Below are 27,697 nucleotides of genomic sequence, written 5' to 3' on the forward strand. Positions count from 1 at the left end.
AAAAAAAAAAAAAAAAAAAAAAAAAAAAAAAAAAAAAACCTGTGAAAATTATCTACAGATAATTTGCTGCTAGTACTCAAAGATTCTTGTTACACTATTAGCTGACCATTGAGCTGACGTATTTCGGAGATATCTGTCACAACTAGAAAGAATTAACAGCATTAATTTTCCTTGAAATTTGTACTGCACATTAGAATGAAGGAGGTTGGAGGAAGAAAACGGACAACACGATGAGAACATTCTCCTTCTCTGAGCATTTGTGCAAAACGTTCCTCTGGACAGAGTTTAAAATCTCAGTAAAAACACTTGTACTTTCCTGATACACCTTTCAAATGGGTTAGAAGGAAAAGAAAATGAATGTTCTCATAAAAGCAAACAGAAGTGCAGAGAGACAAAGTGAGAATTCCCACCTGAAATGAAAACTGCAGGAGACTGGTGGAAAGTGAGTCAGTAGTTGGAATGTGTTAAATGATATAAAATTAGCTATTTTGGGTATTTCTATCAGAGGGGAATATTAAGAATGTCTTTCCTACTACAAAAAAGAAAAATGCTTTCCACGCTTTAGGGAACAGTATGCTTAATTTGGATATCTTCTCCTACATTTAGAGTACCCAGGATACCCACTGCCCTGCCACAAGACATTCTACCAGGGTCCGATACCATGTTGTGCTGTTGACATGCAGCCACTGTTCTTCACTCCCCTTGGCTTTATGCCCACCCCATGCACCTTGACCAGGGGCCTTACAACGCACTGGAGAGGCTATGTGCTGTCAAGAGATGTGCACTGTCGCTTTGTACACTGGCCAGACACAAGGCAAACTGTTGGCCAAACACTTCAACAGCTTCCTGTGCCTCAGAGCAAAAGCAGAGCTGCTAACACCTGGAAGGTGTTAGTATCTCTTTCAGTATACGCATACAGCCAGAGGAATATTCTGCCTTGCTTTATTTAAAAATACATGCTATAAGATAAACACTGTCACCTCCTTCCAGCACAGAGATTTGTTTCTGCTTTTTAAACTAGAGAAAGACAGCACCCGAAACTACTGGAATACATTGCATTAGCATTCCCCAGTCCTGACGCGTGACACACTTAAAGCACAAGTTACCCATTAGACTCACTTTCCAAAAAGTGATACAATTCTGGACCCTGTAATCATTCAGTACAGCTCCTGTCTGCTGTCGTATCTTTTCAGTGGCAAAAATGAATAACGAGGTGGAAAATGTGAAAACAAAAGAGCTCTTGGTGTTTTTAACCACGTGATACCCTAATAGCCAAACAGATTATTTTGAGTGGAAGTAGTTCCTGGTTCCAGCAATTACTCAAGTTGTACCAATCCCAGTTCACTCACTTTATGTGACAGTAGAAATAGCATAATAGGTAGACATTAAACACTGCCTGAGTGCACAGAGCAAAAATCAGTCCAATAATCCTGTGACAGAATAGAGATCTTAATCAGTAATACCGTTGCTTAATCAATCTTAGAAAAGGCTGTATGAACAAAATGCCCTGACGAACCAAACTAAGTGCGAGTCCCACATGTATTGCATCCCAGAATACCTCCTTTACAAGGAAGGTAGGATTTCTTCTGCTTGTTGAACTGATATCCAGGTGTCAGTGTCAGCAGACAGATTCAATTCACATACACTGAAGAGGGGCAGTTGTGCAGAAATGTGGCATTGAAAACTCCCTAAGGCACTAAATGTGAAGTTTCTGAAGAGGATGGGTTTCTGTGCTCAGCCAGGGAAACACCATGTGTTTGTGATCACCCTGTCTTCTGCTGTTCCTTCTGTGGAGATAACACTGTGACATCTCTCCCCCAGCTCCATCTGGTCTTCGGGTCTCCCTTGCTCATCTTGCAAAGAACTGACAGGGACTGGAGTTTGAGAATTTGCTTCAGACAACCACCACTGGCATCTAAAAACCAGCCTAAGTGAATCCAGCTGTTTGACTCTTCTGACTTACTATTTGGCCTGGGCTTCCACACAAACGCAGGACTGCAGTACCAAGCTCCCCTTCCCACAGGTCCCAAAAATGTCTTATTGGTAAATTGAGGCTGTGCCACCTTGAGAACTATGTTCATTCCCTGGTGTCCTCTCTGAGCCAGCCTCTCTTAGGTGCCCCTTGGATGACGAGCATTCTGTTCCTCTGCTCACTGCTGCGCATCAGCCCTTCTGTGAGCCTTGTCCTGGGCTGATTTCACCCATCCTGGAATGTGGCTGACAGCAGATGCTATCTTCTTGATGTCTCACCTGACCTTGCAGAATAGGACTAATACTTTCCATCAGATACTTTCCTTCCTTTTATAGTCACTTTACTCAACCCTTCCTACCAGGAGGTGTTGTCAAGAAGTGGCTGCATGGCTCCTTGGCTGGGTTCCAGTGATCTCTGGCTCCCAAATGGATGCTTAAGAGAGTTCATGGAAACGATGTACGTGGCTCAGCCTCTGCTGGAGCTTGGCTTTGCTGAAGCCATAACATTTTGCAGATCTTAACACATAGCAGTTTGTGATTATAGTATAAGCCATATACTATTTAGAAGTAGCTCTGAAAACATAGTAGTAAAGATAAAATTCTGAATCTTCACGCCAACTTTTGTATTAATTTGCAAGGACTAATTTGTGTTTGTATTAGCAGCTCTCTTACGCTGCCCTCACAGATAGAGAACTCTGTTGATCTCTAAGGATTGTACTTCTGGGTTGATAACAAAGTGGTTTCAGAGGTTCTGGAGTCAAAGATGCAAATACCATTATTAAGTCAGCACAGTATTTCTACAGCACATCAGAAAGGAGTGCATGTCCTGGCTCAGCTTTACAGTGTAGCTTTGCCTTGAGACTATGTAGGAGAAGACATTTAATTCTTGAAAAGAATTCAGAGTAAGGACAGTTCAGATATGACGAAAGCATGATGGTGTCCACACTGTCACACTCCTCAGGATTTCTTTTACTGATACTGTGAAGGTGAACAAGCTTAAGGAGAACATAACCTCAGCATGGGCTGCCAGCCTAGTCAACATCCCCTCAGGAAAATGTGTGAAGCAAAATGATGTCACAGTCTTGCTGCACTGGCTAAAATACAGTTTAAAAACTCCAGCATTTGTTCAGTCTTTGTTTATAACACAGAAATGAAGCAAACAAAAAGCAGTAGTCGCATTCACTGGAAGTGGCTTTTTTCCATCTTTGCTGCAAAGTTAGTTGCACTGCTAGGACAGCTAATGCAAAGATATCTTTTTTGCCCCTTGATCTCTACCAGTGAAATCAACGGTGGTCCAGATGCCTAGATTGCAAGCACAGCCAACAAAATCAAGTGGCATCTTCTGCAGATGAAGGCTTTTGTCACAGAAGAAAGTCACTAAAGATGGATAACATGAAGAGGAGGAAATGAGTACTGTGATTCCTGACATGTTAGAGGGTCCCAAGTAAGCCATACACTTCCCAATTTGACTGCCAGCAGGCAGAATACTATATATGCATTTTGTATCAGGTGGAAACACACCACTATCCTCACCTGATTATTTCTAGGAATAGGCACTGACAGCTCATCATCCAGTAACATTTCAATCATTTGAATGGAGATTTCAAACCCAGGTACGTATCAACAAAGGCTGTCTATTAACCACATAACATGAATGCACATTTTCAAAAGCATCAGCATCATATTCATCTGCTGAAAAGTTGTGATAGTTTGATGCAAACAATGCACTGCCTGATTCTTGACCAACACAAACAGTTTATCTTTCTATTGTGATCAATCTCTACTTGTATAACAGCAAAATCTGGCTGAAAGTCCTTAAGTGTCCAGAATCTCAACCAACTGTGCTCTCCTCAAATATCAGTACATTGAGGAATATTTTGCATTAATTTTCTGTCCTATTTTTATGGGCTATTAAGCTCTGTCTAAATCCCCATGAGTTTATACAATTCATTATTCTAAAGGAAAAGAACAGCATAGGTAGGTTAACATCAGTGGTGCTGCAGAAGAAGTAATAAAATGACAAGCTGGACCACTTTTTAATATGTCTATCCTGAAAGACACTTGAGCTTATTTTCAACCTCAGTGCATGACCTACACCAGTGACTACTACAGCCTCGATCTGTGCATGTGCCTGGAAACTTTGGCCCCCTCATGAAATGGGATTTACCAGATACACAGAAATGCTGACTGCTGCATTGTGCTGCTGTTGTTAGTCTCACCACTGTAACAGTCGGCCCTGAATTGGGCTCCACATGACAGTAAACCATTGCCATAGTAGAATGTCACCCTTTCCAACATGAATCCTAAGAACAAAGCACTGCTTCTTTAAATATTGTGGATAGAAAACTATTTGATCCTACCTTTGAGACCAATTTGATTAGAAGTTACAATTCCATAAGCAACAATGCCTTGTTTGATTGAAGATTGTGCAATCCCCTATCTTGTAAATTTTTTGTAATATTTGCTACGTATAAAACCTTATTTATTCATAACCTCATGGTCTTGGCTATGGAGTCATCCAGATTGCCAGCCACAGAGTGCTGAAAAAAGGGAAAAGCTCTGCCTTGTATGAAAGTAAAATCTTGGGGCAAGTATTCAAACTCACTAAGCATATACATACCTGAAATCAAACACATCGTAATACTTTGTCAATTCAGTGCCACAAAACACATTACAGTCATCTGTGTTCGTCAGGTCCCTCATTACAGCAATCTGGCATCAAAGTAAACGCGTTATTTCTTTTCCCAGTTTATTTCCATCTTTTCAAGAACAGATTGGGATGCTACCTTAAAAGCCACTGTTCTCAGGCATCTTCCATAGCTAATGAGATTAGTCCCAGCCAAGGGATAATCCCAATCGATTAGGGCTATTAGCGCACAGCTCACTCATAATTACAGCAGAAATTTCTCCTGTGGACTGAGAGGAAAAGCAGAGTTCTTCTGTTTGGCACAGGAATGACAGCACTTTGAATGCCAGAAGGATACTTTGCCACTTTGAGCAGAGCTCTACTTTCCCATAATTTGTTTACTGCACTGAAGATCCAGAGAGTCCCTTATTAAAGACATCTCTTTGAAGGCAACTGAAAATTATAATGCTACACTGGACAGTAAAGGAAGAAGGAAATGAGAGAGAGGCTAAACAACAACAGTTCTGCCCCTGGAGATCTGCTTGCGGCACTAATTCAGGGGAAGGAACACACTGTGAAAAAACATCACAGCAGATCCTGATCCCCAGTCAGGGGCTTCCTGCCAGTCCCAGTGGGAGCTTGCAGGTGAGCCAGACTAGGAGCTGTCGATTTCCTGCAAGGAACATTTCCAGCTCTGCTGCCTCCCGGAGCCTCTCCCAGCACCATGTGATGGAAGCCAAAACACACTGTTGACTGGCAACCTCTGATGATGTTATTGTCCCTTGGACATTACCGTTAACTCATTCAATTCAGAAAAAAAAAAAAAAAAAAAAAAGCCTTGAAGCCTTTCTAAATTGTAAGAGGAGAAGAAGCTGGTCCTGTCAACAGCATAACTGGGGAGTAATTAGATGTTTCACTAATGTTTCACTAGAGTGACTGCTCTTTCTCCCTCAGAGCACTGGGATAGCTGAAGTCTGAGAGCTGATAAACTCTACTTTCATGGACAGGTGGGTGTTAATATTTATTTATGCATTAATCTTTGCCTGCTGCTTTAGGAGTGTTACATCCATGAGCTCAGGAACTGGCTATTTTCGGTGTGGGAATGTGCCTACTTCAGCCACACTGTAGATGTGAAGGAAAGCCTTTACTTGCACTGCCTAAGCGTCCATACTATTGGTGAGGGAGAAAGCACAGTTCCCCTCACCTTTTTTTCAATCCACTAGCAGCAAGACAGGAGACATCTGAAAGGCAAAATTGCTTTAGAAGCACATGCAAACACCTGGCTCTGTTGATCACAGACATTTTGGAGAGCCTTGTTTGAAGTCTGGGCAGCTCAGTCGCTGATACAAACACACGAACTATGTCTTGAATGTGTGTTCCTGAGCTTCACCATTATTGATTCTGACAGTTTGCTTGATTTGAATGCAGCATGAGATGAGTGCCAAATTGCACACAAATTTAGGTGGTCAGAAACCCACTGCACTTGGCACACAATTTCCTATCTCCAGCAGTGCCAACAAGGTTCGCAGCAGGACACATGCTCGTGTGCATGCCAGATAGCACAGGCAGCTCTTTCTCTTATGCCATCTTGGTAATACCTGTCACATTGCTAAAATTGGCCAGGTGATGTTCCAGTGCATCAGACAGCTTGCAAGACTCTAGCCAGTTTTGGGTTGGTTTTTTTTTGTTTTTTTTTTGTTTTGTTTTGTTTTTGCAAAGGAAACAACAAATGACTAACTTGTTAAACATGTTTTGGAGAGGTTCACCTTCCTGACCTCATGGGCTGTTCCTCCAACAAGGATGTTTTGGTCTTGTATTGCTGAATGTGAGATGACTGTCATGCCACACAACAAGTCATAGACACACAGTTCTTCCATAGCAATGGTTTTCTGGACAAGTTCCAGGCAATAACTAATCAGCATGCTAGAACTGCTTCCTTGTCAGAAGATTTAAACAGCTGTGATGTAACAGACATCTACCGCCACTGATTTTTTTTTCCTTAGCCCCCCCAAAATTTAGCATTTTGTTTTTCAGAGAGCAATACAAGTGAAAATGAACTGAACATAACAGTTTCTATTGTGCTGAGTAGTTTTCAATCCAGTTATCACAACAGTTGACTGTCTGAAGTTAATCAACTCTTTTTCTTCTTAATGACTAATTAATGATTTTCCAATTATGATTTAAGGTATTTGGGTTGAGGAACAGAAACTGTGCAATTACCAGAAAAAAATATCTGAGATTTATATAAACTGAAATTCATCAGTTTATCTTACCATGTATTTCTGTTATTGCCATTCCTTTGAGTTATAAGACTGTTGTAGTATGCTCTGTACAAAGGCAAAGCAATTCCCGATGAAAATCTGACAAGTCAATGACTGGACCTCATTTTTCCTTTCCTTTCCTTTTTACTAGTAGATAGGCTACAGCAAATTTAAATAGGTATGTCTCAGCAGGAGATTTTTTCACTGTTGTGAATAACGGTGAAAAGCAGAGGACAAATCAGTAGATGACAGAAAGCTGTTGATCACACGGGTACCGCTAATGGTTCATCAGAAGAGACTGCTATTGGATCTGTGTAGGAATTCTTGTCAGAAAATGCCTTTTCATTTAAATTGAATGTGATTCAAAAAAGAATCAGACTGATTTGATTTTTTTTTCTATACTTAAAAAGAAAAAAAAAAAAAAAAAGTTTTTATATTCTAAGAGGAGGTATCAGTATCTAATTTAGAAATGACTTCTTCTTTGGAAACCTAAGTTCATTGAAACTGAGTAACAAACATGACCTGAAACTGAAACAGTTAAAAACCGCTGGAATAAAAGCATTCAAAACCCGCCTGTTACTTCTCTACCTTCCCACTATTCTCTGAGATTTGATTCAGTCTATTTCTTTGGAAAGAAAATGTAGACGACTACATTTTACTTTAATTCAAAGTAGAAAAAGAAGAAAAGATTTCCTATCAATTCTGATTATTCAGCTGAGTGGTTGTTACAGTTGGTGTTACAGCTGAAAAGATTATCGTGGTGAAAATAGGAAAAGAAACAAACAGGAAAGGAAGGCTCACCTGTATCCAAAGATCTAGGTTCACAGGAAAGACTCCATAAAGGAGGAACCTCCAAAAAGAAATCCTTCCCCTAGTGGCAGTCAGCCCTTAAATGGGGTCTAGGAGGTCACACAGCTGAATTGCCTTCACCTGTGCTCCCACAACTGACTCAGTCCTTTGCTCAGGTGATCAATCAGTGGTTCAGGCTGTGACTCAACAGTTCCCATACAGCAGTAAATAAAGTTTACTTGCTCTTTTTGCTATCTTTACAAGTTGAGACACCCTCTAGTCAGAAAGCAGCTCAGAAAGCAGATGTTTGCATTTTCACTTGCAGCTTGGAGGCTTTCAAATGAGATTCCACAGAACAGCCAAGCAGTTAGCATCACGCTTGCTAACACACTGGAAAAATGTGAATTAGAATTATGCATATATCACTTCATTAGTGTTGGAAAGAAAATAAATACACAATGGTTACTCACTGGAGTCTAGACGCAATTGTCCCCACTCTTACTGAAGGAGAGAGATTACAAATTTCACAATTGCTGAGACAAAAAGAATGATGTACGTACTTCTCAGGCCAAAGAAAAAGTGATTAATATGTCTTTATCAAAAGACTGAAGCAAACTATCAAAAAGATATATCTACTTTCAAGTAGGCTTTAGAATAGAAGTGGAACCTTTTTCTATTACATGGATTACTGTAGAGGAAGAGGAGACTCAGCCAGTACAGCCAAAGGTTATTGCTCTACGTCTGAAAAGCCCAGTGTGTCTGTTTGCTTTTATTCTTCTTAGGAAGATGTTACAGCTGCTTACGGCTGCTGAGGATATGAAACACGTTCACTTGAAAAATAAAGCAATAATTTAAAATTAAAAAAAAAAAAACAACAGACAAATGTTATTTGCAGGATTATGCAGGTTCTAAAAGATTTGCTAAGGATTTGCCCACTAGATGTTAGCTAATTTAAAATCTCTGCTTGCATTTACCTCATCCCCTCATTTATTCTCATGTTCATTTCAAGCAAAAAAGAAAGCTACTGCTGTTGTGGAATTACCATGTTTTTGATAGGGAGGCAGGAGAAAGAGGCTGTAGGTAGCATTTTTATTTTTTATTTGTTGTTAAGTTACAATAGCCTTTGTAATTCTCAAGTTATCATAGAATCACAGGATGGTTGATGTTGGAAAGGAACTCTTGAGCTCTGCTGGTGCAACCTCCCTTAACTTGAGGTTAAGGAAGGCAAAGTGGTGGCAACCTATATTATTCTGTAGATATTTAGGATAGCTTTGAGCTAAAAATGTTCATTACACTGATTATACAAAAAGAGAAGCACAGTCTTTCACTGCCCCTCCTGTGGTGTCCAGCAGGTTTGGGTGCTTTGTATTGTCTGGGAGCTACTTCCCCAGTACCATCTCTGTCTGTTGATTTCCAGTCACTTATTGCAGATAGCCATATCTTAAAGTCCTTCTCATAATTTCATCAGACCTCATTTTAAAATTACTTAACTGCCAAAGCAGTCCCATTTGGACTTCTTCTCCACAGGCTACACTGCTTACAAATATACTTTATCACTCCATTGGTCCTCGGGAGAAACTCTGTGGTTTCATGGAGGATTTGACCTAAGATAAATCATTTTGTTTCTGGGGTCAGTGTTCAGTGGGATCAATGAGCTGACCCAATTCCTGTCACAGCCACACAAAGGAGGATCTGTGTGTGCATCTGTGACACTACCTCATCCTTCAGCTTCGTAGGCAGCTCTTCACAAGCTGCTCTTAAACCACTGTATGAGCACGGCAAACAACGTGTCCCAGGGCAGCAGCCTCATGGGCTTCAGTTATAGGGCAACAGGGTGTCACTGACCATTCTCCTGACTATCTCTCTGTGGGCCCATGGGTGGTAGAAGAGCCACCATCTTCTGGTGTAAATGCCTTGTGCTGTAACCGGCTTCTCAGATGAGCTTGACCATGTGACAGGCCTGCTATGAAGGCCAGCCCATGTTCTAAGCTCCAGGACCAGCTCTCCTTGCGTGATGAGGCAGAAACCAGATTTATGGGCAGGCTTTGTTCATTTAATGATTTCTTCTGGGATGGGGCAGGCGCATGGAATGCTTGAGGACACTTACAAAGGCACCTTAAAACGTACAGAAATGACTAAAAATAATTGTACATGGCAGGTTTTATCACCTCTCCAGGAAAAAAGCTCATGCCCTCTTGATCCAAACTATCTTCTGACATTGCATCTTTACTGTCATCACAAGTTTTATTAAAAGCCAGCCAGTGAGTCATTCAGTATTTAAAAGCAGTGAATTACAGAGCAGGCACATTGCAGCATCATACACCTGCACTCTCTTCAACTCAACACCTTCCCCTCTTTTTGGTATCCTTTTTTGCTCATGTACACATCCCATCCAATTTATCACAGTGTCCACTGGTGCATAGTCAGCGGATTTTACCTTCTGGATATTTTCATTTTTTACAGAAATCACTTTCAATTAGTTTAAGAAATAGGGAAGCGTTAAATCATCTGTCACACATTTACAGAGCACACCAAGTTATTCTGTTTGGCATGCAGATAAAGGGAAAATAAATATTCATTGAGCCTATGAATTTAAATCCCTTAAATCAGGGGTCAGATAAAAGGTAAATCTAAATGTTCACAGTTCATCTTTGAGCATTTTCTCCTTTTGTTTCTTGACTAACTCTGTGTGCCCCTCTATAATGGGCAAATGGGAGCAAATCCCCAAATAGCTGAGTAGCAGGCAAAGCATTTTATATTTTTCAGAGAATGTTAAAATACAATCCAGCAGGCAGCCTCAGAGTCTCGTTGCGTTCCCAGGCACTCAGTTACCTTGAATGCTAGTAATTCAATACACTGCTTATAAGAGTGGCACCCACAGGTAAAGCTGTGTGCTCAAGCTACGTGCCGAGCTACATATCAGTTTTTATAGTGCTTTGTGTGTGTACATTATCAGAAGCAGCTATTGAAGGATGTGAAAGACTCACCCATTATTTTGGCTGCTTGAGAGCCGTGGCTGCTTTTAAATGCGTAAGTCCCTTCTGCAACCCGCTCTCAAATGTCTCATACCCAAATTGCCTGAGCAGTACTACGTGCCCCTTTCAATCTTAGCTGGTTGAACATGCAATGCTCTTTTCTCCAGCGGGAAAAAAGATCCTCTGCAATATCAATATTTCAATCTAAAGCATTCCCTGGGTTCCTATGGAACTAGATTTATTGCCTGCTGCTACAAGCCTTTTGTATAAAGGATGTTTGCTTTAGCAATTGCTGCTCTTTCCTGTTTCTTAGTTTAATATGAACTTAAAGGGCACGAACTTGAAACTGGGAATAAATGTACATTTAACTTGTTGTTTACTTTGTGTTCCTGTTTGTATATGTAGGTGCACATGCAACTGACAGACCTCTCCTTTGAGCAAATTGTTTTGCTAATAACTGACCTTTGCATATAAGCTATCCAATTTGAACATGCAAATACTGTAATTGAGAGGCTGGCCCAGAAAAAAAGCATTTTTTAAAACTACTTCTTTTGAATGCAGGTATATTTATGGCTTCCGGTTCAACTTTTAATAAGAAATATATGTGTATGTATATTTAATGAAGATGTATAAGTAAAAAGCTTCTAATTCTGAAATATGCTACACAGTCTACTTATTTTGAGGAGACCTAGTTTACCTTCACTATGTAGTTCACAATAAGTAAAGCATTTATAAACTTGTCTCTAAGAGATTTTAGAGATCTCTTGGGCACACAGAGGTACTGGATCTGTATTTGCAGCCAAGCAGAGTAGATTGGTGCTACCTAAAGCTCTTATCAGATATTAGTCTTGAACTACATTATAGCAACTTTTATTTAGAAATCAGTACCACAAAGACTGGTTATGGAGCTATTAAAGTTTGATCTGTTTACCTGTCTTCCACTGAAAACCAAAGCAAAAAGATGTTTAAAATGAAGACAAAATAAACTGAAACAATTTCACACTCTCTTGTTATTTGGCTTATTGCAAGCTTGTAAAATCATCATGAATATTTAGCAACTAAACCTGTAATCAGCATTTTTTAAAATCAAAATAACTAATTTCAGTGGGACATGGAATGAGATTATTTACCTCTCCTCCACTGCTCACTGCCATTTACTCACTGTAACTAACTGTTGAGAATTTACAAGGATGTCTTGATGCCTCCGTCAAGTTACTGATACTTCTCAGAGTCTCCAGCAGATGACTGCCTTTTGACTTGGTTGCCTTCATTTTATTCCCAAAATTGTAGGTGCTAATGCATCAAATTCTGCGTTGTTTCAGACTCAGTGTGATCACTTCAAGCAAACAGGAGTGCTTACAGTAGTACTGAAATAAAATATTTGTTTCCAATCTGCCTTAAATAAAATATCTACTTTTACACTGAAGGCCATGTATTTTTCATTTTAAAGTATCGTGCTAGCAATCTATGCCTCTTAAATGTTGTATCTCAAGGTTTGAAAAAGCAAATGATTTTTTATTTACTTTTCTCCGCCAATAGATGGCAGGTGAAGCTCTAGAAATTTCTCCACTGGATCCAGCATGAAATAACACATAAAGTTTGCAAGTATGCAACCAGTTGTAAATAAATGCTCTCCAATATCTTCTGAGATGTGATCATGGTTTAGCACTAGCCTGTATACCTCGCATTATAAAACTTAGCTAAAGGTTACGAATAGTTCCATTTTATATATAAAACTGTACATTCTTATTTATTTTGTCCTACTCCATTAGGTGAAACTGAAGTTGGAACATATAGCCTTTCTGCTTTGGTTGGGAAGGTATTTGACAGCATGATGTAGCAGCTGATACATTCATTCGGGAGCTTGGGACTGAGCTTTCTGTAATCAAACAAGAAAGCTCTGCATTCGTACCCGTGTCACAGATCATGCTCACTGTAAGCTGGAACAGAATAGCTGTCAGCTTAAGCTTTGATTTCCAATTCCATAAAAGCTAGAAACATGCGAGAGAGGGAGGTGCAGCTTGATGGCAGAAAGAGCCTCCAAAAGTGACAAGGCTTGTTTTAATAAGCTTCGGTAAGGATGCTCATAATGTGATACTACAATTCTTCATGTATAATGCTGTATTAAAAAAAAAATCCAGTTCATTTTTGAAATAGAGAATGCAGCAGTCATTGCATCATGATAACATATAAGCCAGGCACAGTGTTTAAAGTCTCAATGAAATGGTACAGAAAGACAGAAATTTTGTCCTGCATTTGCTGTAGTGATTTGAAGGACAGCATGCAGTGCGTTGTAATCAGTTAACTAAAAGATTTACTTGAAAAATGAAAAAAGTATGCACAAAGCTCATACTTTGAGGCATGCAGATCACAGAAGGATACTTTTCACTTCTAGGCAATCTGCATACACTATTTCTCCTGCAAAATGATTTTCTGCCTTGCTGTTGCCCTGCTATTATTGGCAGTCCAAGTATTGATGACTAAGTGACCACTAGAGCTCAGTTGGTTCTCATGCACATCACAGTAATTCCTCCAGGCTGACAGAGTAGACAAATTTGGCTGCTCTGATCCCTGCATGGTACGCTGGCTGAATACCATTAATCCAATCTATTCACTAATCCCTCCATTTTTATAAGTTAATTTGATTTTGTGAGCTCCGCTTTAACTCTGATCCTTAGCACGTTTTAAAGGTTCCACTTTATGGGCAACAGTAGCAAATTATGTATAAAACCCAAGGCCATCAAGAAGCATCAATGATTAGACACTGAACAACAAAGATCATGCACCTGAATCAGCAACTATTAATCACTCTATGCCAGCAGTGTTACAGAAGAGTAGGAAGGATGCCTGAAACTGCTTCAAATTAACAACAGCCCTTTGGTGAACATGGGAAGTTTGGCAGCACACATCGTAACCAATAAAAATAAATAAATAAATAAGGTTGGTTTTAGGTGTCCAACTTAAGAACCGTAGTCCAGACACCAAAGAGAAGTCAGCTGTTTGAATGTCCTACTGCAGGAAACCCTGACTGTGTAGGAACCTGAACTTACAGCTATTTTACCTTAAGCAAATTAGGCAGCATGAGAGACCCTCTAAGCATTGTACATGTCTCTGAGTAGGAAACAAACACCAGTACAATTAACAGCAACTTTCCAAGGGTCAAACCACAGTGCATAAAACCAGCACACTAACGCTGAATTGCTACGAACACAAAGCTGAGCTGAATATAATCTGACCCTCAAATGACAGCACATGTTGCCACAACAAAATTATCAAATATCTAAAGTTATGTATTTCCCTTTAGCTTTCTTTTGTTTGGAGACTCACTCCCTTATAAGTAAACTTTTCATTCAAACCTCAGCTGACAGAAATCTGTAGTCAGTGAAACTGCAGGGAAAGGTCTGTACACAGTAACTACTCTTCAGAGAACAGGCTGACCTTTACAGACATTAAACAAAACAAGAAGGGCTGATTGATGCTGTTCAGTACATGCTCTTCAAAATATTAAAACCAAGAAAGTCATGGAGGGCTAGTTTATGAACATGAAGAATGAAAAATTTTGTCAGTGGATGATGGTGTAGGAAAGAGGAAATAGTGAAAGGGTAAAATATCTAGAGAAGAAAAGCTATTTCCTTGGCTGGAAGAGAAAGACTACAATGTGAATTTCTGTTAAATGGAAACAAAACACAAATCCACGTTGTCTAGAGCAGGTCAGTTGCAAAAGTCACCGTGACTCAGTTTCAAAAATTTGGGTTATCAAAGTAAGCTATTGCACAATATTTTTAATTAGAATAAGAAATATATTTGCAATCTCCAGAGAATCATTACTTGCAGTTTAGCTCCTATCATTTTTAATAGTAAGAAGTATAACATAACCTGTCTGTTTCAGTCTGCCTGTATCTTGTCGACCTAAACTACAGGCAAATATGTCATACCTTGCAGCTTTTTCTCTCTTTCCTTTGCTTTGTTCTAATTTACTCTTCCCCCAGAAATGTACAGAGGGAGGTGTTTTGCCCTGGATACCTCTCCTCCTACCACTTTCTGGAATGGGATGGTTTTGTGTTCCAGTGCTTCAAGAAGATTCTAGGTAATCATTCCCATTTCAGTAGACAGCTCAAATTGCAGTGGTATGTTCAGCTGAAAAAACAGATACACCTCTCCTACACGGTAGATGGGGGAGAGGTAAGCACTGTTGCCCTTACTAGTGCTGGAACAGTTCTCTCACTGAGGAGTCCTGGGGGGCTAGAAAGACCCTTAAATTTCATTTTCTGCAGTTAAGACATGCCTTAACATCTGCATTATGCAAAAACTGTTCAGCTGTGTCAGGTTGAAGGGCAGAGATAATGAACAGGACTTTGATGGTAGGTGAAGAACATAAAACTTGCTTACTGACCCTGCTGAACTTATACAGGAAACAACGTGCCCTCAAGGTCTATTGTTTATAATAGGCTCAAAATTGCATGAGAGAGACAAGCTTTCCAGATCTCTGTCCCTCTAGGGTAAGCATCCATTCCTAAAATGCTCTATACCAGTGACAATTTGAGCATCTTCTTAGCGCTCTTGCACCAAATCTATCTTTCTATCCACAGCAGCAGGTCCCTAGGCATAGCACACCCCATGCCCACACCATAGCTCAGTGATGACACAGGACTCGCAGGAATACTAGGTAATAGGACACATGCAGTTATTTACAGATTGGTACCACAACATCCCTGAAGCAAAAGGCATGTCCCCACAATACTTGTGTGATACTGTAAACTAGGACCTATCCATGTAGTGAAAGCAACATCCAGAGCAGTATTTTAATGTGTACAGTTGTGTAAGATGTACTGCTGTGCTTTTCATAGGCTTTACATGTAGTTTCTAGAAGTTGGCAAAAATGGCTTTTGACAACAGCACAGCTATGTGGCATTAGAGCTGTTTCCAAGCAGGACAATTTGGAGAAAGTTGAGGATCTTATTGTGATCCTTCAAGTAATCTCCTGGAAATCTGAGGTGAAAGCCCTAGATCATTGAAATCAAGAACCATTTTGATTTCAGTGGTACAGCATATCTCCATTGCTTTTAACTAAAAACACAGATCACATACTTCTAGAAAATGAAGTTAATAATCAACATGTTATAGCCTATTTTGCCTCAAACTGAAGCACAACACTATGTTAATGAAATACAGAAGTGCATGTACATGTCTTTGATTTGGCTGTTGGATAAGGCCTGAATGAAACTTGTGTTGAAAAGAATAAACTTTCCAGAAAACTACTAAAAGCAAGTCTATGATCGTAGTAGGAATCTACATTAAAGGGTCAAAAGAGGCTGGAGAAACCAGTGCAGCAAGGCGTAAAGATACTCAGGAAGAAGAGAGAAATGAAAAGTCATCCAACAATAAAGAACCCCATTCAAAATCTCAGCTTTCTTGATGTGGACTGATTTTCTGAGATGCTGAGCTGAGTTTGACAGGTGCTCAGGACCACTGAAAATCAAGCAAACTTACTTAATTCCTGTGCATTATCCAACATGCTGCATAGCATCCCATTCATTCCAGCTCCAGACAAATTATTGAAAACTTTCACATTTTTTCTGGCCGCAAACTAAAATTATTTACCATAGGTGTGGCCTCTGTGAAATCCATCAGAAGGTCACCTGGCTCCAGAGCAAAAGTACTTCCAGCATCTGTGGAACTCTAAAATGAAGGAGAAACTCAGCTTTGAAAAAGCATTTAGTTTCTGTAATCTTACAGTGGGGCTGTTTTGTTTCATTTTGTTTTTAATTCTTTAAAGCATAAATTGCCAAATGGATTTCAAATTGCACACATTTTTTAAAAATATGGCTACTCAGGAGAGACAGACAAACAAAACCATGCAAATTTGAGATCAAATTGAACAATTTAATCCTGATCTACTGACCTCCAAGGTTGTGAAAACCTATTATTGATTTCAGTTGGATCTTCAAGCAGGCTCTGAACATTTTCTGGCAGTTGCATTTACAACATAGGTTAAACATGTGGCCACAACTAAGCATTGAAAACTACTCTGAAATTTAGAATTACTTCATCTAAGAAAAATATTACTTGCAACTTCCTCCCAGCCTTCCTAAATGCTCTCCAGCTGACATAAGCTCATCTCTTTGCACCTTACCTTGCCACCAGGTGAAAGCTGTGTTTGTCCTTCTGATGTCTGTGGTGTGCACATTTTCTGTGACCCAGGAGATGCTGAAGATACAGATGTTGATGCTGCTGCTGCTGCTGCCAGTGCTGGAGGAAGGTCATCTTCATCACTGCAGTTGAGAAAAACAGACAGATCTTCTCATTAGAAAATATGGCTTGACTTTTAACTGTACCTGTTCTGGAAGAGGCACTGGAGTTCGTTTACTCTTCCATTTGTAATGCAGTATTTATAGCTAAATTTCCAACTAAATTAAATTTACTAAGCTTTAAAGATTCCATGAAAGTTAGTTAGTTAGTCAACTCTCATCTACAAATGGAAATCTAATAGTTCTGATGTGTAAGCAGTGTTTCTATGGAGCATGTTTATGTGAATACATGAACTTATTTGATATTACTGTACTTTAATGTTGATATTCTCTTCTACAGAGGCTGGCTTTATTGATAATAACAGATCTGGTTAGATCCATCCACGAGACTGACTGCTTTATTGGCTTAAGTCAATAAAGGGGAATTTGGCACTCATTACACAGGTAGTCCATAATATCATTTTCAAACTGACTTTAAAAGGATTTTGATCAACTCCAGAAAAGTGCTTTGTAGAAAAATTCTTGTAAATATATGGGTTTTTTTCTGTCCCATTTATTCAGTTTACAAAGAAAAGATTTTATTTAAAACCACATTGTACACTTCCCTTGGGTTCAGCAAGCTGAGTTCTTTCCATCTCACCTAACCTCACCACTAAATGAGAAACAGAGAATATATTACTTTCATCTACTTTTGTAGAGCCCCATTGGCTACAAATCATTGGTATCAGTTGGCCCAGGGTCAGAATTTTTCCAGTTGCTAATTGGAATTGCACAGAAATAAGCAGTTACTATCTGGCCTACAGAACCTTTAGCAGTGGGAATGACATGTGAAAAGGAAAGACTACAGTTTGACAGTTTAAAGCATGGGGAAAAATGACTTCTTTTCTGCTCAGAAGATGGCATACATTTTAACTACCAATTAAGTAGCCTCAGTGCACAGAACCCTGCCATCCCAGTTTGACAGACACTTGCAGAACTTGGTTTAGTGTTACCTGAAGTCAGCATGATGTGCAAAACAACATTTCAAAACTACATTACATATAGAGTATCTAGACCTGTGATGGATTGTTTGGCTGACAACATTATGTTTTCTTATTATGATAAAAAGGTATGGCCATTAATATTATCTTTTTCATGGTTCATTTTTTATTTCTTCTGGGAAAGGCTAGAATTTATCACCAGAGCATATACAATACATTGTTTGCATTCTGGAAAGAGAATGCAAAAATCTGTTGGACCTACTAAGTATGCATTTTCTTAACAAGCCAGATTTTGATTGTTGACCTATTTAATCTCTCTTTCAGAAACATGTAGCTGACATTTTCTCAGCTCTTGCTCCCTACACTCAGTAGGGACACATTGGCACCTTCTCCATCCTTGCTGGGTAAAGCTGTTCTATTGCATATAAGGAAGTGGAAAATTGTCGAGAACTTGCCAGTTCAGAACGGCTTCTTCAGATCTGCAAGCTAAAGTGTTAGGCTTTAGTCTTATCAGTTACCAAGCTATCAACATGCTAGCTAAAAGTTTGAGCACTAGTTGTCTTCATTGCCTACCCTGACATATTTATTTTCATTATTCTATGTCCAATTACCAACATTTAGCCTCTTTTAGCGGTCACTTTCTATTTACAGCTAAATACAGCTTTTGCAGTCCCACCCTACTCTGGAGAAATTTTTTTTTCTCAGACAGTTAATCACTGATTTCTAACTCTCTTGCTATTCTCAAAACTAGCTTATCCTACTACTTTACTTTATTAGTCCCATGGCAAATCTTCTGTTTTGGCATACATAGTGTCACTGAAGTATCCTGTAACTCAAAATTGTATACATGGCATAATCTTGCTCTCTTTTTTTTTGGCATCTAGTAGTACTGGAGAATCAAGTTTAACAATTCCTGTAGGTTAAAGCTCAAATCAAAGAATCTTCCAAGTATGCATACAAAACCTGTGACTATGCCTGCAATAGGTCATAGTTTTCTATTCCTGCACATTAGTGTGCTCAAAGAGGAGCATCAGCTATCATGCTCTGTTCATTATCTGCTACGTGCACAGCATAGCATAATTGATCCTCTCAGTGTCACAGCCATTTCTCTTACTATGTAGAAATCCCTGCATTATATAAAAATCCAACAAATCAGAAGCATGTTGAATATGTAGGGGACTTCCTTCTCCTGGCTTGTAGAAAACAGGATAGTAGAAATGGTGTATCATCCAAGAAAAAGCCTACTGGTGCTTGAGGTCTGCTGGGCATAGTGAGTAAACAGGCTTTCAGACCTTGAGAAACCACTCCTAGGAAACGCTGTCAAGTTACCTGTCATGCATTACCTTCAGAATTAGCAGATAGGATGGGAATCTGAGTTCTCTTCCCATCCTGAGTGGTCAATTCCCATTTCTGGTCTCATTTCCAAACCATACTGGCTGATGCATAGTAAATGAGCTTTGTCATGGTCTGCTTACCAAGCTGTGGCTGCACTCCCATATGTTAGCCTTGGTTTCTCGAACAAGTAAAGATTTGGCTAGATGCTTCTTTACCTTCTACCCTCAATTTGATTCATTCTTCTGTTTCTTCTCCTAAATAATTTTTCAGTTTTAGTGACGTAGGTCGTTATTTTTGTTCCATATCAAAAGTCAGCATTATTGACAATGAGACAGAAAATAATTACATATTGACATTTACTAGAAACCTTTGGGATGGGAGGAAATCTTGCTGATTGTGCTATAGATTTAGTGGCACTAGAATGTTCAATTACTATACATACTAACAGTTCCACAGAGAAAGCATATATAACTTTTTTTCTCCATTCTTCTATTAGTAAATTTATGCTAATACTCTTTTATTTCTTTTCTTTTTTATTCTTTTTTGGTTTTCCACTCTGTTCAATCCTCTAGTTTCCAATGACCTGAACCATCTGATGGTTTTGATGGTTCATGTGAAGGACAAATCAACACACTAATTTCCATGTTTATCCCTAGACTCTAACATTAGATGAATTGGGTGTAAATGGGATGCCAAATCTCTGTAGGCACAGATTACTCCTGCCAGGAATAAGAGACTGCCATAGCTGTAGCACGCTCAGTAACTTCCGCATGTGACAAAATTACAGAGAGAGACAGAGACAGAACACTCACTCTTTCCAGAGGGAATGGCTGAACACAGCTTGAACACCCAGCAGCTAAGGACTGTTTCCCTCATTTTGCAAATGGGATTGTAATGAAGCAGATAGAGCAGCCTTCTCCAACTCACACCAGGTCTTTGACATTTCATGTGGAAAAGAGATTTTTAATTTCTAATCAATAAGCTCCAAAAAAAAGCAAAGGGCTGCACATCAGAAGTTAGTAACTGCAGAGAGATGGCAAATTCACCAAGTATTAAAAGCTTTAAGATTCTCAGACATGAAAGGAATGGTATCAGCCTAAGATCATTATCATGTAATTGCACTCATGCCTTTCAGAAAGCATAGCTAGAGCAATAATTAGCATCTCCTTCTTTTACAGCTGTACCAGGCAAAAACATGAAGATAGCATTATATGTTACTCACAAGCTGTACTGTCTTGTTAACTTCCTCACACGAGAAACTTTAATTTCCTGCTTTTCTGTAGGGCCAGATGATGGCGTAGTTTCAGGTCGCACTGGAGCTGGACTTCTAAAAATAACAAGAAAAATATATGTGACACAGTCTTTATTTAAACTACTTCAGGCATGTTAACAAAGTTCTAACTCATCAACACATGTTTATCTTGCAAATTCACAAGTGCTCACTGAAGTTCATCCTTTTGTTCCATTTATAGTCCACAGGCCAGTGTGCATGAACAGAAAAGGACATGTGAATCCACTCTCCTGTGCACTGCGTGCCTTTTATAAAAGCAGTGGCTGATTAAAAATACAGAACCTATGTGAAAGCCCATGTGGAAGCGTTGCTGTTTCCAAAAGACAACATTTTAATAATGGCCCAGCTATTCAGTCATGTCAGAAATATTTTTACGCAAAAAGCTTTTAGCAAAAATTAATTTTATGGACTGCAAAACCTGTTCTGCTGAAAATTGAAGGATAATGTTTAACTTTGGGTAAAAACTGTATCGGAAAGAACAGTTCAAGGGAAATTAACTAATGGATTTGATCCAAAAATATATACTTATTAGAAATAAATGCAAAACTGAAATATGTTTCAGATGCTCACGAATGTGAAACAACTGCAGAGCTCCAGCAAAGATCAGAAATGGGAATGAGGAGACCCATGTAAAAGGATCTGCTCCTCAACCATTTATTCTTAGAGTTGACTAAGACTCGGATACAAGATTTTCATGATCTTGGGAAGAAACATTTTCAGTCATGAACTTAAGTGACACGAAGACAAATGAACTATCTTAAATACTACTTTTATTTGAAGCAGCACATTATGATTAAATATACTGCATGTGTATTAGAAATGCTATAAACAAAATAAATATGCCAAATATTGAAGGAGCAAATTCAAAGTCTTGATTTACAAATAACCTATGGGCTGTTTTCTGCAATCTAATCTGAAGTCAGATACTATATTAAGTACCTAAGTAGCCTTATTGCTAGCCAGTGGGACTACTCATGCACTGAAGGACATACCACAACTGGGGTGTGATGTGATTCAACCTTGTCTCTAAAATTATGCGTTTGGGTTGAATTTTTTAAGTTCACTTGCAAATCAGTCTTCTAAAGTCATAATAAGATAAACATAATCTTCAAGATTGCAGATCCCTCTGATGCTGATGTGGACTTATAAATGTATTAATTATCTGATAACTTCTGAACCTGTTCTCCAGCTACAACTGAGCACATCAGGAAGGCATAGCCTTCAGACTATATTTTCAGGTTTCCTGTATGTTTCTTTGTCACTGCATACATATTGTAAGATGAAAGAATTCTGCAAGAGTACTAAGGACGTGCAAATCATAAACAAGATGCAACTAGTTCCACTTCTCCTGCAAAAACTTAGGTCAAGTGTTTTCCTGCTTTTTGATCCCATTAATTTCAAGAAGCCAGTACAGATTGCAACACAATTCAGATCTCATTAGAATCACAGAATCCTAAGAGTTGGAAGGGGCCTCTGAAGGTGTCCAATCTAACCCCCCTGCAACGAACAGGGACACCACATCTAGATGAGGTTGCCCTGGACATCTCTGGGCAACCTGTACCAGTGCCTCACCACCCTCACTGTAAAAGATTTTTTTCTTCCATCTAACCTAAATCTACCCTCTTTGAGCTCATTCCCTCCCAGTTTCAGGGTCAGATTAATGAATAACAATCCAGCCTAATTTTCAGACTCCTTACTGAGTTTCCAAGGCTGGTAGTTAAGAACAAAAAAGAGCCCAAACCTCCTTTTCTTAAAAATCTCTAAGTCAGTACATCTGATCTGCAAATCTGTGAATCAACATCATGATGGAAGCCCTGAAAAACATCTTCAAGTCAGGCTTTTGGAATGGATGATTGCTCCAGTTAGACTGCTCTTTAGACAGTTTGTGCTAAATCAAAAGTAGCTTCTGACAACTGAAAAAAATGTCAGCTAGTGTTATCCAAAGTGATTTTCATTTCAAGTTTTGACATAAGTAGGATAAATATGTGAAGACCTTTTTAATGACTGGATCTGATGGTCAAATCCTCAAGGGGTGTCAATGTGTATAATTCCATTATTTTCAGCTCATAAGTTCAGAAAAATATCAGATAAAATTGTTGCCCTGGGTGAGCAGTTCCTACAATTCTGCAATAACTTCCCATGCTGATAGTTTCAAAAGCTACACCTCTCTCACCAACTGAAGGAAGCAGGAGCAGAAACAGTGATATCAACTACACTGAAAAAGGTGCTTAAAAATTATAATGAGCAACGCGCTCATACTATCAAGGGACTCGGGAAACAGCACAGTAACAAATCTATTTCTAGTTCATTGCCGCTCCAAATTTCTGAAGATAGCATTATAATCTGTGATGAAAGTAAATCAGATAATTTAATAAAAATTAAAAACTGAAATGACCATTTCAGTTCCTTCAGAAAAGTTCATTTTACGAAGTCTGTATACCTCCTTCGATTCCCTGGGATTACAATCTTTAAAAAGGGGGAGGAGGTGGGACTTCTGAAACAGTTATCTTAGCCCTCAAATTCTGTTTTTTTCTTTAAAAAAAAACATTTTGTAGCTCAAGTGGTTTATAATCACTACGAAAAACAGAAAGGAAACTGATTTAAATATGTGAAAAGTTTGGACATTTTAAGTCTGACTTTCCCTTATAAAAAGGTTCCCATGAAAAATTTCACTCAGCTGTGATTAAAGGTGATCAAGAACTGAGTGACCTATTCTCTAATCCAAAATCTTTTTATCTCCCTTTGAATGTTGTACATGTTTGAGTGAACAATTAAAGAAAAAGCCAAGATGCAGCACCACAGGACACACCTTCTTTACAAGTGATTGCAACTACTCAGATAAACTTTACTTGTCTTTTGTATCACAGCGGTGAAGCATTCCACTCATTTATCCTGCAAAAACCATACAATTTTAAGAGAAAAAAACTCTCTTATTGTAAACATTTTTTGTTTGAGGCTGGGTGCAGCGACTATCTGCTGATGGTATTTATCAGGTCTCTGAGAGAGACCTGAGTACCACTTAATGGCACGTTTCCAGCAGCTGCAGGTTAGCTGGTGTGATGTGACCTTGGAAAGAAAAGCAGCAGTGGCAATGCCTCCATCCGAGAAGGCTGGCTGAACCTATTCTACCATGAGCACAAGATGGAATGTTAGACTGCTTCTACCTGCTGCAGAGATTGATTCTCACCCTCATTAAAACCTTGCTGGTGTAGTCCTTCCAACACCAGCCTAAAATATCCCTAACAACTCCTTTTTCATCTCCACTGTATGCTCTCCCCAAGTGCACTTCCTCAATACTAAACCATTGCTACCCTGTCTTCATACACCAGATGCAAGAAGTGCTGAGCTTGATAAGCTTGGAGCCTTATCTATCTCACTGGTATTCCTGAAAAAGAAGCAACTTGAAAGAAGAATGGCTTCTATTGTTATCTTTTGAATTCTACAGCCAGAATCTATTACCTTAAATAAAAAGGTAGGCTTCTTGAAGAGAAACCTTGCTGCAATTTTACCTCTTTAAAGAGAGACATTATGTGCAATACGACTATTTGTAGTGTATGGCCCCATGTGCAGTAAATTCTGCAAGTCCGAACAAAACCTGAAATGTTGGAGTTCAAGATAACATAGACTTCAAAGAAGAAAAAAAAAAAAAAGTGCAGTATAATTCCTTTATAAAGTTCAATTTCAGTGTCATTAATTCATAAGTATCCTTTTCTCTCGTAACAGTAACTAGCCACCCCAGCACAAAAATGAAGGCACTGAACTAAGATGGAGTTACTTAGGACTTGGCACCTCACAGAGAAACATATCACCTCCTGGTGAGAATGACATTATCAGGACTGATGTCAGCATGCAGCAGTAGCTACCTCTGCACCAAAAGCCCCAGCACAGCACGTCTTGCTGAGCCAACTAAGTCCTAAAGAAAGACCCCCAAAACAGAGCTGCTGAGAAATTCAAAAAAGCAGGCTTCAACAGAGCCACAGAGATCAAAATTCTAAGAGGCAGAGGTCAACAGTTCCATGGTTTACAAGGATACAACCACCTGCATAGAAGTTGACTTGTATTTGCATGCAATTTATGGGAAAAATAAAATACTGGTTGATTTTTGCCTTCACAGATTCCTTTGAGTAGTAACATCATTGTGAAATCTTGAGGAGAAAAAAGAAGGAAAAACGAAACAAGAGGAGAAGTATTTGATAGATGCCTTCTCTTATGTATCAGTGATGTAGCTTAAAAGGTGAAGCAAACACATAAACCAATCTTTTCTCAGTCTGCACTCTAAGGGTTTCATAGTTGTTTCTTTTCCAAAAGCTATGGCCATCTAAAGCTAAGAATATGCGTCCCTTCACTCTGACAGGCCAGCTTTTTCCAGAAGAAATGTTTAGCCCCCAAGAAGATTATCTGGACATTTGAAAGCTATTGCCAGAATCACATTTTCAGAATAAAGTTGTGGGTTTTTTGTTTTTTTCTTTCTTATAGCTTAACTGGGGTATTTCACCAATTTTGCCTCAGCTGGAAGGTCTGAGTACTACTCCTTTATCTGTAGTTCTGAGATAAAGAATGTAATTCATCATCTTCTGACTTCAGGCAACAAGACAGAGGTCTTTAACATCAGCAGTGAAGTCAAAATACATACGTAGGTGTCCTATCTGCAGTCATTAATGCAGACTGGCAGGGAAATGGTATGCAAGAATTCAATTTGAATTATGAAATTGATGCAGAAATCACTGGTTAAGCATCCTTGTTCTGTCTTGAAAAACATCAGAGTAGATGATCCATTAAGATTGTCCACTGGAGTGAGACTAAGGTGATATGCATTTAGCTATTTCGTTTGGGTTTGGTAAAGCTGGTTGAAAGTTATCAGTTAGAAAATGACTTTTTTTCTTTTTTTTTTTTTTTTAAGATGGAGGCTTAATGAAAAATCAGCTTTTGATTTCTTTAAGAAAAAGTCAACATATATATAACGTTTAGTTTTCCAAAAGCATTTCATAATACATTTAGAAGGAGATGTTTATTTATAAATTAAAAAAAAATAAATTCAACTCTGCCTCATTGAATTAAGTCTGTTGTGATTCTATGGAAACAAAACCCACTTGTATTCACTGAAGTCCATGTCAGGGAAGACCACGCACATAATTTTTTTTATCATCTTCAATGTTGGCTGAAGTGTTCTTTTGTACACACCTATTAGTTCAGGGAAATGAATTCTTTGACTTGATAGAAGTTGCCCATAATGGTCCAGGTGATTTGCATATTCTTAGCTTCCAAATGCCAACATGGACATCATCTTCCACAGCTCTCACTGGATGACCTAGAACTTCAGCTCTGTGATGCTTAGAAACTACCTACTTAGAAACTATCCATGGTCAAAGCCCTGGACTTACAGATCTGAAGTCATTTGACAGTTTTGTAAGATTTGTTCTTAGATACAGTGACCAACAGAGCTCTGTGGATCACAGCTTGTCTATGAAATTCCTAAATGAAATTTGGGTTTTGGGTCTTGAAGTCTTGAATAGAAAAGGAAAAGCAGGAAGGGAAAAGCACAAGAAGGTCCCAAATAGTTGGTGTGACATATTGCCTTTGATGATACATTTATACATACAGTTTATGTAAGAACTATCATCTTTTCAGTAAGAAATGGTGTAGGACATAGCCATGTCACGCTGAAAAGCAGCTAATCTCATAGCCTAGTACACATCAGAAGCATAAGCCATTGCAGAGAAATCTCATTCTGACAATTTGCATGAGCAAAGCTTCCCCTGCTCTGAAGAGTGCTTAAGACTACTCCTCTTCATTCATCTGTAGCTTGTACAACTTGATTTAATTTAATATTTTCCACCCTTCTTTTCCGGTGCGCAGCATCATCAAGCTGTGAGATAACATTTAATTTTATATTACATGTTGAGCAGCTTCTAATGTAATTAGTCTTAATGTAACAGTGTAATTTGGTTTTGGATTGAAAGATTTACAAAGAAAATTGGAATAAATGAATGCACAAAGCACCAGCTGGTGCTTATACCTACTCCCACAATCCTATGCAATCGTATGAAAGATGAGATAATTTGGATAACAAGGATCAACAAAGAGTGGTGCAGCAGTTGGCCTAAACAGAAAGAAATCCACAGACAAATCCTGAACCATGTGGGATGTAAAGCATGCCAGAGCTGGTAACAATCCAAAAGCATGTTATAAGGGAAAACAAACACTGCAGTCCATAAATGTACCACATGGAGCACAGTAGCAAATCACAACAGTGACAACAACTGTCGTAATTGATCAGAAAATGAGAGGACTTCAGATGAAGGCGGCTCTTTGCTGACAACTTGGGCATCTACCTCAGAAATACAGGAACTTGCATTTAAATGTGTGATCAGCAATTTGCATGAGTAATTTGCTGCATAATCTTCAACTTTATAGGATTTCAAAATTCAGCAATACAAAATCACAGCTGACCTGATCTTGTGTTAGGGATGGACCTGTTTCAAGCTGTTTTGAGCAGCTCTTGAAGACCTTCAACCATATCACCAGAAACATAACGTGTCTAAACTTTCCTGAACTACACGTAACCATGAAAGAAAAGCACATTATCAGCAAATTTGTCACCGGGATTCACATCTTACACATTTGACTTCAACTGCTTATCAAACTTTACTCAACTTCAGGTATCCTTGCTAACATTTTCACTGGCATGACCCAAGATGAAAGTTAGGCTTGGTAAACAGGCTACACATGATGAGAGCTGGTATTCTGATCTGTTCCAAAGTATCAGCAGTTCCTAATATCCATACTAAATCAGCCTAATTCTCCACACGCTGAAATTCCTGAAATGAGTGCACCAGAGTGATACCAGGAATTATATTTAGCTATTTGAAGAAGAGAACAAAACAAGAGGTATGTAGACCTTTAAGTTAAATATAGCCAATCTCAGTGTATATGAATGTGTGCATATACACTCACACATACACACTATAGGTGTATCCAGGTGGTCATAGCCAGACAGAAAAATAGATACTTAAAAGAGTTTTCGGGAGAGGTTCATGCACAGACATTGGGGAAGTTGTATGGATTGTTCTTCTGTCTGGCAAAACACTGAACAAGAAGAGGAATCACAAAAGGAATTCTCCTGATGAGGTTCTGTGAGTAGTCATATGTTTATTGCATTTAACAGATCAAGTAGGCTGGCAATTAAGCGGAAATTTTATCAAAAGGAAGTTCAGGACGTTA

At 38.9% G+C, this 27,697-nt stretch overlaps 1 protein-coding gene and 1 long non-coding RNA gene across 3 annotated transcripts in view; both read right to left on the reverse strand.

Moving 5' to 3' along the window:
* EPB41L4B (erythrocyte membrane protein band 4.1 like 4B) overlaps positions 1 to 27,697 on the reverse strand; it is a 166,839-nt gene that overhangs the window by 13,294 nt on the left and 125,848 nt on the right. For both annotated transcript variants that reach the window (XM_042868648.1, XM_042868647.1), the window contains exons 20-22: positions 20,408 to 20,512; positions 16,756 to 16,894; positions 16,224 to 16,301 (exon numbers count right to left, since the gene is read on the reverse strand). In XM_042868648.1, coding sequence (XP_042724582.1) covers positions 16,224 to 16,301; positions 16,756 to 16,894; positions 20,408 to 20,512 — 322 coding nt within the window. The remainder of the gene's footprint in view (positions 1 to 16,223; positions 16,302 to 16,755; positions 16,895 to 20,407; positions 20,513 to 27,697) is intronic.
* On the reverse strand, positions 927 to 7,701 carry LOC122178511. Its single transcript, XR_006178360.1, has 2 exons — positions 7,660 to 7,701; positions 927 to 3,348 (listed from the first exon to the last, which is right to left on the reverse strand). It is a non-coding gene; the product is annotated as an uncharacterized LOC122178511 (long non-coding RNA).

The sequence above is a fragment of the Lagopus leucura genome, unplaced genomic scaffold (assembly GCF_019238085.1).
Source record: "Lagopus leucura isolate 7727_CA_CO unplaced genomic scaffold, USGS_WTPT01 Super-Scaffold_100002, whole genome shotgun sequence".
Taxonomy (NCBI): domain Eukaryota; kingdom Metazoa; phylum Chordata; class Aves; order Galliformes; family Phasianidae; genus Lagopus; species Lagopus leucura.